At 43.3% G+C, this 14,202-nt stretch overlaps 2 protein-coding genes across 2 annotated transcripts; both read right to left on the reverse strand.

Annotated features, from left to right (window-relative positions):
• Positions 1 to 9: 9 nt before the first annotated feature.
• Positions 10 to 5,517, reverse strand: ugdh (UDP-glucose 6-dehydrogenase). Its single transcript, XM_079160193.1, has 12 exons — positions 5,321 to 5,517; positions 4,318 to 4,479; positions 3,783 to 3,884; positions 3,402 to 3,602; positions 3,121 to 3,318; positions 2,330 to 2,477; positions 2,134 to 2,228; positions 1,909 to 2,039; positions 1,510 to 1,649; positions 940 to 1,031; positions 736 to 846; positions 10 to 646 (listed from the first exon to the last, which is right to left on the reverse strand). Exons 2-12 carry the CDS (start codon positions 4,477 to 4,479, stop codon positions 536 to 538), a joined length of 1,491 nt encoding a protein of 496 aa, XP_079016319.1. The 5' UTR covers positions 5,321 to 5,517; the 3' UTR covers positions 10 to 535.
• Positions 5,518 to 7,412: 1,895 nt separating this feature from the next.
• map9 (microtubule-associated protein 9) lies at positions 7,413 to 13,115 on the reverse strand (the record flags this gene model as incomplete). Its single annotated transcript, XM_079158753.1, is given in 14 exon segments — positions 7,413 to 7,834; positions 7,933 to 8,068; positions 8,398 to 8,543; positions 8,626 to 8,787; positions 8,909 to 8,995; positions 9,300 to 9,462; positions 9,550 to 9,611; positions 9,734 to 9,813; positions 9,887 to 9,998; positions 10,087 to 10,096; positions 10,098 to 10,272; positions 10,341 to 10,847; positions 12,684 to 12,774; positions 13,044 to 13,115. Coding segments are annotated over 14 exon segments (1,923 nt in total). The 3' UTR covers positions 7,413 to 7,714.
• Positions 13,116 to 14,202: the final 1,087 nt, after the last annotated feature.

Consider the following 14,202-nt stretch of genomic DNA (forward strand, 5'->3'; position numbering starts at 1 on the left):
TTTCCTGGTTTCCTTTTGTGTCCCTTTTTATTTTTCTTCTTTCCATCGAGTTGGAACAATCAACAGGCACAAATGAAGGACGGGCGTCACTTTATTGCATCCTTTTGAAGTGAAGAGTCACTGATACGGAGGACAAACACTGATTAACATACAGTTCAGATGATTTATAAAAATAGTTTTTAAAACAGTATAAAATGTATTTTGCAATTAAGCAACAATACTTGATTATATAGTAAATACTGTAAGAAAGTAGACTCATCTAATAGTGTTCAATTGAAATAGTGCATGTATGACTGCATCTGACATAATTTGGTTGATAAATGCTATTTGTGATTTCTTCCAATGACTTGATCACAGTCACACAGTTCTGAAGGCTCAGCTTTTTCCTCTCAGACCTACTGCAGGGCAGCAGTTACTCCTTTTGATCCGTCGGCATGTAACAACAGAGCGGGGTTGACCTGAATGAAAGGTTTCACCAGCAATTAAAAAGGTTGAGAGAGGAATGTGTTGCATGTTGTTCGTGTGTGGGTGAGTTTTAGACTTTGGCTTTCTTGGTGGGAGGTTCACTGGCAGCTATGCGAGGACCAACGGCTGCCGGGGTGTAGGGGATTCGCGTCACCGTCACTTTCTTACCGATGGTCTCGATCTGCGGACAGAAAAGGCAGCGGCTTTCATTTTCATTCTGTGCGTGACGCGTCACGGTGAACAGCGCGGCGTGTTTTCTCGCCCGCTCACCTGGAAGCCGATGTTCTGGAGGTGAGAGTGGAGGTGGTCCAGCACTCTGCGGCCGTCGAAAATGAAGGCCGGCTTCAGCATCTTCTTGTAGATCTTCTCGTAGTCCAGCTCCTGTGGTGGAATTAGATGGGGTATGATGACTCAAAGGTCTTTTTTAAAATGTATTTATTAGGCGGGAGGAAAAAAACAATGTGCGATTGTGACCTTAAACATGTCCCACTCGGTGCAGATGACCAATGCGTGTGCACTCTGGCAGGCCTCGTACGGGTCAGAGGTCACGGTCACCAGCTCGGACACTAGGAAGAAAAAACAAGTGCGTCACCTCGGCTACAGCGCAGCATCCGGAAGAAACGACAGAATGGTTTTATCTTTAAAAACAAACATTCAGCCGAGTGTCTAAATGATCAGGAACGACTTGTGTTGTCCTGTTTTACATCTTCTGCTTAAAATGAGGTACCAATGAATAAGCAAAGAATAAAATGCCCAATATGAATTACATCTAAGACTTTTTCCAATTTCTACACAATGTTAGAAAATAGTGAAACAGTCAAAACCCAAAGATATAAAAATGTTCTGTCAGACGGTGAAGAAAACCAATTCTGACATTGCACATACATAACTACATGCAACACCACCAAGAATCCTCTGTTAACCCGAGATTAAAAAAAGAAAATTACCATTTCAGGGGCTTTTTATCAGAGTATTTGACCAGACCAGATCCCAGATCCCCCCCCCCCGATGTATCTTATGTAATAAAGGCGGATAAACACACACCTCTTCCTGGGTTGTCCTCTGAGATGTGGGGCTGGGAGAGGTCATGAATGATTTGTTCCTTGAGGACTTTGGGGTCGTAGATGAACAGCTTGGCTCCCTCGTCCATCAGATACTTGGAGATGTAGATACTGGACGACTCCCTGGAGTTGCAACACACACACACACACACACACACACACACACACACACACTGTGTCAACTCCGATCAGGGCCACAGTTAACCACATGTTGGCAGGTCGATCATGTGGAGTACGAAGTCTGATCACTTTCCAGGGTTAATGAATAACACAACAAAGCTGTCGGAAAAGAAAAAGAACTGGGTGGCGACAAATGTCTGCAAGGGTGTGAGAAAGAGAATGAAAAAACAAAAACAAACAAACGCCATGGAATGAGACGAACCTTGTGTCGCCGGTGTCCTTTTTGAAGGAGAAGCCAAGCAGAGCGATCTTCTTCCCGGTGACGGTGTTGAAGAGGCAGTCGATGATCCTGCAGGCGAACCGCCGCCTTTGGTACTCATTCATGTCGATCACCTGAGAACATCGTGAACAGATTAGAGAATACAGTGAATTCAGCGAGGAGAGGCCTTCAGAGAAAACAAAAACAAAAACTAGATGCAGTTCTCACCTGCTGCCAGTAGGAGGCTACTTCAGGCAGGTTGAGGGCCTCGCACAGGTAAACCAAATTCAGCACGTCCTTCTGGAAACAGCTCCCACCAAAACCTGAGCAGGGTGTTAAGAGAAGGCGACACTTAATCTGTGTTTAGAATGACTAAACTTTACGCGGTAGCTCAGGTTTGACATCTTGTCGACGCATTTCTTACCTACGCTGGCTTTGAGAAACTTGCTCCCTATCCTTTGGTCCATCCCGATGGCCTTGGCCACCTCCTCCACATCGGCCCCGGTAGCCTCACAGAGGGCGCTGATGCTGTTGATGCTGCTGATCCGTTGTGCCAGGAATGCATTGGCTGCCTACACGAGCAAAGATATTATAATTTAATTTAGTCGAGAGAAAATGAATCGGCAGCTATTCCTATTAACCGATTGTTTCAGTCTTCATTCAAACATTCGCTGGTTCAAGCTTCTCACATGTGAGTTTGATACGTCTTCTTTGTCTTATAAGATAGCAAATAAATATCTTTGGGTTACGGACTATAGCCAGACAGTTTTTGAGGCCAATATTGTTAATATTTATTAAAAGCACAACACATAAGATTAACTAATTTGCAGATGCAAATTAGCTTAAGCTACAATCTGGTACAGTGCATCGAATGGAGACATTTATGTTTAAACTGTACATTGTCCCTTTTAAATAAATTTGATTAATAATAATAATAACAACAATCTTCATGCGGATGCCGTAAGATTTGTTTTGCAGCCAAGTGGGACATTTTACAGTGTATTATACGACCTGTCAGTGCTTTCTTTCTGACAATTCATCAGTATAGTTCTCTGATGGTATGTCAACACAACAAATGTAAATATGTGATCTTGGGGTCTGAGAAAATATAAGAGGCAATTTTCACTATTTTCTGACCTAATTAATTGAGACAATAATCGGCTAATTAAATAAAAAAAGAAAATGAAAATAACTGAGTCGCCGCCCTACACTCACCAGTTTGGACAGCTCGGATGACCACGTGTTGGTGGTGATGATGCGAGCTTTCGGGACCCAGCGCTCATAGACGGCACACAGAGCTCGGATTGCCCTTTGACCTTCGGCCGTTTCGTCTCCGCCAATCAGGACGCGGTCCGGCTCCTTCAGATCCCGCACCGCTGTTCCCTCTGCAAGGAACTCTGGGTTGGACAGCACCTACAGCAGCAGCGGCACAACAACTTCAGAAACTCGCAGCACAACCGATGTAAAGAGTTTCATTCTCAAGCAACAATACACACTTGTAGGTTCAGGCTGGGTTTGGTGTTGGCGTCGAATATCCGTCTGATGCTCTCGGCAGCTCGGACCGGGACTGTGCTCTTCTCCGTGACAATCTTGTAACCGTCAGACACCTCCACAATCCGCCGGGCGCACGCCTCAATGTACTTCAGGTCCGCCGCACGACCCTTCCCCATCCCATAGGTCTTGGTTGGGGTGTTGACCTGCCCAATGAATTCACGCATGCGTCGTAAATGTCAGATTTATCCCTGCAGCTGGTCAAACTGTGTGTGTGTGTGTGTGTGTGTGTGTGTGTGTGTGTGTGTGTGTGTGTGTGTGTGTGTGTGTGTGTGTGTGTGTGTGGGGGGGGGGGGGGGGGGGGGGGGGGGCACTGAAGGACTCACAGAGATAAAGACGAGGTCCGCGTCCTTGATGGCTGAGTCTATGTCCGTAGAGAAAAAGAGATTTCTCCCCCTGCATGATTCAACCACATCTTTCAGACCCGGCTGGAGTAGGAGGAAGTGGGAAAATGAGCGGGGGAGGGTGTGTCAGTGAATGCTTAGGACAAACATGGCAGAAACAGTTACGAATGGAATACGAGCTCTCAAGGGCTGCTTATTAACGCCAGTCATGATGATGTAATAACTTTTGGTCAGGGCTGACGTAGGGAAGTTGCGACACCGGGGAGTCTGGAACCAATTTATGTTTCTTTGCCCCCACGCAATACTTTACAAAGAGACTTGGCTGGAACAGTTGCCTAGCTGCATCTACTTTATCAACACTGTGATTAACTTCAACTAATGAGTATTACCTCACTTTTTAGAGCCTTATCTCCAAAAGGGGAGGTAATACTGTAGGGGAAAGGGCACTAATAAGATACGACCTTGTTAAAAGTTTCATTAATCCTGTTATAATACACTCAGCTCATTGATATGATACCTCATAAATGGGCAGAGTGTCCGAGTTCCAGGCTTTGATGCGAGACTCGTTGACATCGACAACGGTCACCGTGATCTCCGGACACATGTGGGCGATCACGCTGCATGTCGGGCCTCCTACATACCCAGCACCAATGCAACAGATCCTCTTTATCTGAAACATCTGCAAACGTAGAGAGAGAAGAGGATCCAGAAAGGATGCATTAGAGAGACGACCAACTTCTAAAGACAGCTCCTAAAAAACATTGGGAATGTACCTTTACCTTGTACTTTTACTTCCTGTTATAGACACGGTGTACACCTGTGTGTATATATATATATATATATACACATACACATACACACACACACAGTATACATATATACACAGACACACATATCACACACTCATATACTGTACATAGAAATATACACACACACACACACACACACACACACACACACACACACACACACACACACACACACACACACATACTGTATATATATAAAACTGTCAGATTCATTGATGATGCATTGCCTATCAGTCACATTTCAATGTGTTAAAAGTGTAAAGGTGTGTAACCTCCACAGACTGACATACTACCAAGAGAAACGTTAAGCTTGGTTTCTGTCCAACACTTGTTGGTTTTCTAAACCCTCCTGACCACCAGGTCTTCACATGTAAAGTTATGGCTCCCACTCATCAGGGCTGCAGTACCAGTCGCCCCGTCGCAGCCTGGTAGAACATAGAGAGCCTTTCATCGGCTCAGCCACGTCTGACAGAGATGAACACTGACCTTTTCTCACAGAGACCCCGCAGTGAGGGTAGTTCACGTTAGCGTTGCTGCAGAGCGAGTGTCAGTGTAACATTACGCATAAACCACCACAACCACAACTACGCTAGTTCCTCTCTTCTTTGCTAACGCCGTGTGAGCGAACTAAACACAAGAAACGAATGAATGGGCGTCAATGTTGAACCAGCCAGCTAGCAAGCAGCCGTTAGCTAGCTAACGTTACATTACCTCTGCCAACTCGACAAGTCAGTCAACTTCAGGAATGCGCAGATTACGGTGACCGTTAGCTCCTCTATTAAATGTGTTGAAACAGCCGTCGGTTCCGGTTCACGAACGATAAATGTCTTTAACTAACTCTTAAACCGACAAACAAACTCACACCATCAAGGTCGCTCTCACAACTTTTCCTGCTCTACCTATCGCTAAACGGAGATACTAATGAATGATGAACGTTACCTCCTCAATCTCCAGGAGTCTAAGCAGCGCACAAGATGCTTCCGGTGTGGTATTTCAGAGTAAAAGCATGTTCTGACTCCATTCATAAAAAATAATGGAAACACTTGTCCGCTGCATTTAAACACTGTTGGAGGAGGTTTACTTTAGTAAAAGTACTAATACCACACCAAGAATACAATTAAATACAAATAAAGCATTGCAAATGTTACTTAACCCTCCCGTTATGTTGCAGGTCAAATTGACCCCTTTCGAAATTTGAAGATCTAGAAAAAATATTTTAAAGTACTTTTTCTGTATGAAACTTCTTCTGCTTGCCTTAATTAGCGTAATCAACGTTAAAAAAAAAAGGTTAATGTCATGTATTTGCAACCCCCCCCCCCCCTGCAGGTTTATATTACAGAGATGATGTTGGGGTCAATTTGATCATATTTCATCCCAATCTCACACGCGCACACACTCTTTTTCTCACTACCCCACCTGTGCGAGAAATACAGATACTATTTTGAATTTGAAGGGAACATTTTATTTTCCCGCGGGAAAACTCCGCCCACACTTAGCAGAGGGGGGGTGAAACACACAAAACGGTTGCTGGGTGGTAAACTTGACTATCTAAGAGGAAGTAAAAGACTGTCTGCCGAAAATATTATAAAGACAGTGGCAAAATGTATTTGCACAAAGCACACCGTGACGACATGTCACTCATGTGCTGTGTAGACACACACACACACACCTCGTTCATTGTGCTCATCTCGTTATTTTTTTTAAATGTATGTTTCTTGACACTATAAATAAACCTAAGTAAATTTTACTCTAAATACAAATCCTTATGACTCATTTGGCTTGATTTTGAGTGAGCGGGTCAATATGACCCTGAACAGCAGAGGTGTCTCATCTAAAATACATGTTATGGTAGACTAATTCAATTTATATATAGGTTTTTCCAATGTACCTAAAAAATAGTATGAACATGTATTTTTCATGAAAACAAGTGAATTATTCTCATTGAACTATGAACTATGGAGGGGGGAATAACTCCATTCCACTAAATACTGATTGAATTAGTAATGGTGTTGGTGATGAGGAACAAACTATATTTATTAGGATTTTTTGTTTTCTGACAACTTTTGGATGATTAAACATGAACATCATTGCTGTACCTGAGAAACGAACATAACAGGAGCGTTAAGTAAAATGAAAATTGAGTATTTAAGTATTCAAAATGAAAAAAAAACCTCAATGCAGAACATTTGCCTCTGTGACATTAAATGATGATATATTGTATCAATAGTTTTGTATCACTGATGCATTCATTACATCCATGTCTCCATGGCCACTTAAAGCCTCTAAACATGTTTGCAGGATTTATTGCTAATTTATTACTCATATTTTTTAGATACCTGTCTTACATTTTCCACATACATTGGCAAAGATGTGGGAGTCTGTTATAGGGGAAATGACCAGGAGCAGAGATAACAGCAGGCCATAAATGAAATCCATTAGATCTCACTGTGTCTTGAGTTTAAAGTCCAAAATGCTGATCTCTCACCCTCATAAGTTTGTGTTGTTGCATAACTAAAGACATTCTTAAAGACTTCTTTTTTTTTTTGTGTAAAGTAAATGTTTTCGATGATGAAAAATGCAATGAATATGAATAAAATCCTTAAAAAGTTAAGGTGCAAAAATGACCAGCACTTTAAATAAAAACAAACAACTAAATCATGTTTTACATCAAATAAGTGCTGCGTGTCAGTTTCTAAGAATATGTCAAGTTTTGGAAATCGACGGCAGTTGAACTATAACAGTAGAGGAATCAGCAGACCAATTATATTAGCTTTTTATATCAGTATGGTTTTCTTATTGCCGCTTTACATTCAGATGTCTAACATGGTAATACCAGATCACAACATTTATAAAAAGGCTTTTCTTATTGCTAAAGTTTCCTTTGATACCGACATCCAACTTTCTCAACATACTGCAACATTTCACCAAAAAATATTTAAAAAAATAAACTTGGACTCGAGCTGCTGGCTAATAGAAAACCTCTAAAATGTACAAAATATGTATATAAAAATCAGCAGCTGCCATCAACTATGTTTAACACACAACATACAGTACAAACTTCAAATGTAACACAGAACCCACAGATATCTTATGTCGCATTTCAAGTTATTTCCCAAAGGGAACGGTTTTATTCGGTGGGCTCCACGGAGGAGGTGGACCGTCCTGGAGTATCGCTTGTATTCGTCTTTCTTCTCTTTGTCTCTTCTGTTCCAGTTCCTTCCGTACCTGTTGGGAACAAATTAAATCAGAAATATGAACTCTTCCAGATAACTTGGATTTACAGAGTGAGACCATTTTTATCTGAACATTTTTATGCCACTCACCAGCCAGTTTTCATACATCTCCAAAGCCACTTTATCTCGCTCCTCTTTCATGTAGCGCTCCTCCTCAGCTTTATTTTGGGTTTCCTCGCGCACCGTCGAGACTTTTTCATGGAGAACAACTGTCTTCTTTTCACGCCTTAAACATTTTAAGAAAAGAAAAAAAAAAGAAGTGGCTAAACATCAAGCCTTGGCTGCCCTCTAGTGGTTGATCATTTTCACTCCCAGACGTTAGAGTTTGATGGGACAGCACTGTGAGGTGTGGCCCCATGCAGCGATTTGCAATGCACTGCTTTTATTTTGTGGAGGTTTGAATACTTACTTTTAGACCCCAATACAATGTGTACAATCAAGTACAGTAAGAGAATTGTATTTAAAATACATGTGATCTTTCCATGCTGGCCCTTTACATTGTTTGCTGGGCAGAGCAGCAGCAGCTGCATCCTTGAGTCAATGATTTACACTCACCAGTCAGAAACGGCAGATTTGCTGTCTCTCTTTCTTTCTTCCTCCTTCTCTTGTTTTCTGAACCGAAGTTTATTTTCAGCTTCTGTTTGTCTTCTGGACTTTTCTTTGAGGAGACGATCATGCTCACTTTTCCATTTCTCAAACACCTGCGATGTTTACAGCATCACGATTAGCATATCTTCACACAGAAGTGCTTATTATAACGCACAATAAATCAAGGGGACAAACCTGTTGAGCAGATTGCTTCTTTTCTTCTTTCTCTTCAACCGCTCTTTGCACTCTCCTGATCGCGTCCTGCTTTTCTTTGGCTTTTGCTTTGAGACTCTCTGCCTTCGTTTCTTTCCAAGCCTCGTATGATGCAACAGCATCTCCCTTTTTAGCCTCTTCTTCCTGTTATTGGGTGTTTTTTTTAAAGAAAGCAAAAAGTGTGTATTCCTGTTGAAATACTGTTTCTTTTATAATGTTCTATTACTATGTGTTGTATTTCCGATTTACAAAACATTTGACTCACCCTTTTCTTCTTTTCTTTCAGTATTTCCTCCTTCTTCTGTATTTGCATATTCTCTCTTGACTTTTCCTTTTTCTTTCGAAGCCATTCCTGTTAGAACACACGTTAGTGGGCCGGGACTCAACTTTAGATACTTTGTTGTCCAGCGGCTGATGAGAAAAAAACCAGACTCCCAAGTAGGCTACTGGCTTTTAAAAAATATAAATGGAGCGTTTAACAGGGTGGAAGAAATTACACTAGAAGTATGTTCTATGTATCTTATATAACTGTAATCAAATCAGTGTCTGAGTATAAGATGGAGCTCCTCTAGATTATGGTTTTTATTGTCCTTCACCATAAAACAAACCAAACACTGCAGAGATTTCCAACCACTCGGGCTCGTTATCACACCGACCTGGTAAATGGCGGCTCTGAGTGAATCTGCCGCTGGAGGCTGAGAGTCTTGCAGCGAGACTTTACGATCCAGGAGTTTGAGAGTTCCAAGATACCTTGACTCCACTTTCCCGGCGCACACACTGTGCGGCCTCTGAGCGGCCTCAGAGTGAGAGCTCCGTGTCCTGATCGAGATTGAAACAACGGTCAGTTACCACCCTGTTCTGTCCACGCAGCTTTAGAAGCAGCTATGCTGCGGCTTGCTTACCAACCTGGTGTTAAAGGATTTGTGGTGGACATGAGAGAGCTGCTGCGAGTGTTCTCCAGAGTCTGCCTGAGAGGAGACAGAAGACACATTTAGCGAGACCAAGAGGCAGAGCATATCCAACAAGAGGCAGAGCATATCCAACAAGAGGCAGAGCATATCCAACAAGACGCAGACTGTCACAGTCTCACCTGCCACAAAGGTCTTACATTAAACTCCTCAAACGACGTGGAGTACTTTCTCTCTTTGCTGTCATCGGAAGTGAAGCCATCTAAAACAACACATTAAACGTCAAGAGGATGACTGCCATTTGAAAAACAAGTGTGTGGTGCTGAGGATGCTACCTCTGGGTCCGGAATCACCTGTGCTCTTGGTGGTGAAGAGCTGTGACTGCTCACTCTTACTCGAAGAGGATCTGCTGAGGCCGCGTGAAACTGCTTGACTTCCTTCTTTCCACTGCGATGACACGGCATAACAAACACGTGCTCCAATTAGAAGATGTTTCAACTACAAATGCTCACGAGCCGAGCAGAGAGACGTGCACGTGCACCGCGGCTCCTTACAGCGGTGTTGCTGGACGTGTCGGGGGAGAGGGGGATGGATGCAGAGGACGTCTGGGGCCTGCTGAGATCCGGAGATCCAGCGTCTTCAGCCGTCTTCTCCGCAGCGTGAAGGCTCAACCTGAGAGTCCTTTGCCTCGGTTTGGGCCTGGGTGGCTCCCTGTTGGTACCTGAATAAAGACAGTTTGTTGAAAGATGAATTTAAAAAAAGCTTGTAGATGAAACGGTGTAAACGGACCTGATGAGGACACACGTGTGAGGTCAGTTGCTGATAACGGAGTCTGGGAGCCGTCCTCCAGAGCAGAGGTCCTCTTCTTCTCGGGACCCGGACTTTCCGCCCCACTGTTGTCAGATGGTAAGGGCAACGGCATGTCCAGGAGAGAGTCATCTGACGTATGGTACGACAGAGATTTACTTGAGCTCCTTCTCGTGATTTGGGGATCGGCGGACACCGCATCACTGCTTTCAAATGGCACGCTGTCGTCACCGATGTTCGCGGAGTCGTCGTGGTTGCCGTGTGGACCGGTGGAAGAGTCGGGCGGCTCGTTTCCACGTGACTCTGGCGCCGCCGCGTCGTCCGGGGGAGAGACGATTCGCTGGGTTTTCAGAAATGAAACTCTCTTCGTCCTGCGGGGTTTGCCCTCGTCGTCTGAAATGTCAAAGTCGTTGATTTTGGGTTGACTCTTCGCCGCCTTGATCGCGCTGGCCCTCTTTTTACTCGATTTGAGGAGCTCGTTCAGAAAATCTGTGAAAAATTGAATTTTAGAAAGATCAACAATAGAGAATGACAAGATAGGAGCAGCCATTAAACTGTATCTGTTTAAGTTGACAAAACTATTTAGACTCAATGTCCACTTACTAGCTTTTTCTGGAGCTTTCCGACTGCATCTTACTCTCCCTTCTTAAGTGGATGGTTTCTGGCCAACTGAACAACCTCTATCCACTGAGGAGGACTCAGAGATATGGTTGAAAAACTAGTAGAAAGTGATCTTGAGTTAAGCTACTCACCTTAACTTTCACACTGAACATGCATCGATCTAAGTTGAAGGTGTCTGACTAACAATGTTATCCAAAGTTGGAAGCACAGCCATATGGTCTGCTCCATTGGTGTTCTGCTCTAACTCTTGTTGCCATCTGACTCTTTCCTCCTGTAAAGCAGTGATATTAACCCTTCATCCTGCTGAGGTTGGCAGGGAGGAATGAACTGTGAGGGCTGAATGTGTTCCACCAGCTGTGAAGCAGTGGTTCCCAACCGTTCTCTCTCTGCTGTACCCCCACTGCCATTTAACAAATGTGTCCATTTGAATAGATATTTAAACCTGATGTTACTGAACACGGCTAATTACATAAAATAGGGAACTGTTTTCCAGCAAGTTCAGTCAAAGTTACATTCGTAGCACATCAGACGTGGCAGAAGCGGGACGGTTCAACCATTTATCCATTACTTTGAGCTTAACCGTCTCTGATCTCCTGCTAAATAGTTTCCACCACTTTCACTCTACTCACACGCTCTAACCAAATTGTAATGTAGCATAGCACAAAAAGTTTGTTTGGTAGAGTATTTCTTTGTTGTAATAATGCTTCTTGGCAATGCATCATATACAGTTGGAAAGCCTGTTTATTTCCCTTTTAAATGGTGCCATATTTGTAAGGAACATGCATTTGTGGGATGAGCAGCAGAGCTGAGTATTTGGGTTGCGCCCATGAAAAATGTGCCAAATCTTCTATGTCAATGCCAACAGAGAGAGAGTGGGGAGGATGGAATGGCCTGCCAGCAGTCCTGACCTCAACCCCATTGAACTCTTGGGCGTGCTGTTCGTGCCAGAGTGACCAACACAACCACGTTGGCTGACTTGCGACAAATGCTTTTTGAAGAATGGATGGGATGCCATCCCATAGCAGTGTGTGAGCAGGCTGGTGACCAGCATGAGGAGGAGGTGCCAGGCTGTTGTGGCTGTGTATGGTTCTTCCACACGCTACTGAGGCTCCTGTTTGTTAAATTAATACATTGTTAAATTGCCAATGTGTCTCGTTTCTTCAGACTTCAATCATCCAATCCACCAAACAAGAGTCAATGGCAGAATAAGCCGTTTGGCATTGGCAGAGAAGATTTGGCACAATTTTCATGGGCGCAACCCAAATACTCAGCTCTGCTGCTCATCCCACAAATGCATGTTCCTTACAAATGTGGCACCATTTCAAAGGGAAATAAACAGGCTTCCCAACGGTATAACATTTATTGCCAAGAAGCATTGTTACAACAAAGAAATAATCTACCAAACACAAATCTCCTTACTTTTTGTGTTATGTTTAGTTATTTTTTTAATAAGATGAGCTTCGTACATCCTGCTATTTACAGAGTCATTTCTGATAATCTCTTCACAATTTCTCCAATTTGTTTTAATGCATTTTCACTGTGAATCACAGTTAGATGCATAAAAGTCACTTTTACAAAGTGGTGTAAATAGAAGGATACACCAGCTAGCATCAGCCACTGATGCACTGTAGACCGCAATTACACTGTAAACCAAAGCACCACAGAGACCCACATCTAGAGGATGTGGATGCTGCGCCATCTCACCGTCTTCATCTTCATTGAAGTCATCGGAGTACGAGTATCGATCCGTTTCTGCCTTGCTTGCTCTGGCGGAGACAGCAGCCTGAAGTTCGTCCTGGAACGTTTTGGATGAGATTAGACTGACTGTGGTTCACCTCACTTTATCTTTTGCTTCTCCCAACTACTACAACACACATATCACAGTACACCATTAAAAGCATACAGGTATAGAGTATGCAATGTAATAGTGCAAATGGGCAGGTAGAAAGCAGATAAGTATCGTAAGTACATGAGATAACGCGTGTTCTTCGGGGGCTGTGGGTTTAACTGACTAATCCAGTCTGCTCTCATTTGGTGACATGGAGACTGCACACAACACTTTACCTGAAACGTTGTTCTCCTCGATGTTTTCGGGCTCTTCGTGTAAGCCAGTGTCCTGAACTGCTGATTAGTCATTCTGAGAACTCCAACGCTGCACGCTGTCCTCTGAACGCGTCCACTGACGTTAGCATGCTAGCTAAGCTAGTGTTCGCTAATTTCACTGTCACAAGTAATGTTAGCTTGCTATAGGCTTCCTGTAATTAGTATGTACTCGTATTGCTAAATTACCGTTATGCTAAGTTTGTCTGATGAATACATACTATACAGCTATTCGTAAATGGTACAACCTAAAGGACATAGCTTGCGACAGTGGACTAACTGACTTGTTGATAGTTACCCTGGGAAACGGGAAATAGTTCCGTCTCACCACTGCGCATGCTCAGAGGATTACAAGCTCAATTTGAACAACCAAAACAAACACACACACACACACACACACACACACACACACACACACACACACACACACACACACACACACACACACACATACACACACACACACACACACACACACACACACACACGACTCAACCTGATTTGGGAGCAGTTAAGCGATCATGCTGATGTGAAGAGAGGCGTCTATAAAGTATCTGTCAAAGTATGAACAGAGGCGTAAACATCAGTCATACAGCAATAGGCGACTGGGTATTACAGAAGTGTTATGGGTTTCTACTTTTAAGGGGCAGTGTGTACGATTTGGTGGCATCTAGCGGTGAAGGTGCAAATTGCAACCAACTTCTGTATCAAGCGTGTACGAGAACTACGGTGGCTAATGTAAAGCGACTATTTAATTAAGGAGTGCTGCGGAGATGTCCTATCTCTGTTGGCCAACCCATTAAGGATATAAACGAACTACACCGTCACAGGAGCGTGAGTACACAACGAGGCTGTACAAGCGGACTAGTTGGCGCGATGACGTTTTCTAGTCTCATAGCCACTTGTTAACTGACATAAAAACATCAACATTCCCAAGAGGAATATCTACTGGTGTATTTTATGTAGAACAAAACATTAAAATATCCTGGGCCCTTGTTAACCACAGACCTAATTTAAGGCATCTAACTAAAAACGCATTAAAAAAAAAGACTTCCAGGTGAGGCAACTGAAAGTGCAAAAATACCGACTCACTTCCTGGTTTCTAGGACTCTAAGCGATTCTT

The sequence above is a fragment of the Pholis gunnellus genome (genome assembly GCF_910591455.1).
Source record: "Pholis gunnellus genome assembly, chromosome: 5".
NCBI classification, from domain to species: Eukaryota; Metazoa; Chordata; class Actinopteri; order Perciformes; family Pholidae; genus Pholis; species Pholis gunnellus.

Bases quoted from the DNA above. Each gene is read 5' to 3' on its own strand.
- ugdh (XM_079160193.1), bottom strand. From the start codon at position 4,479: ATGTTTCAGATAAAGAGGATCTGTTGCATTGGTGCTGGGTATGTAGGA. The intron at 2,229-2,329 runs GTAAGAAATGCG...CACCCTGCTCAG, and splicing joins GTTTCTCAAAGCCAGCGTAG to GTTTTGGTGGGAGCTGTTTC. The intron at 847-939 runs GTCACAATCGCA...ATTCCACCACAG, and splicing joins CCGAGTGGGACATGTTTAAG to GAGCTGGACTACGAGAAGAT.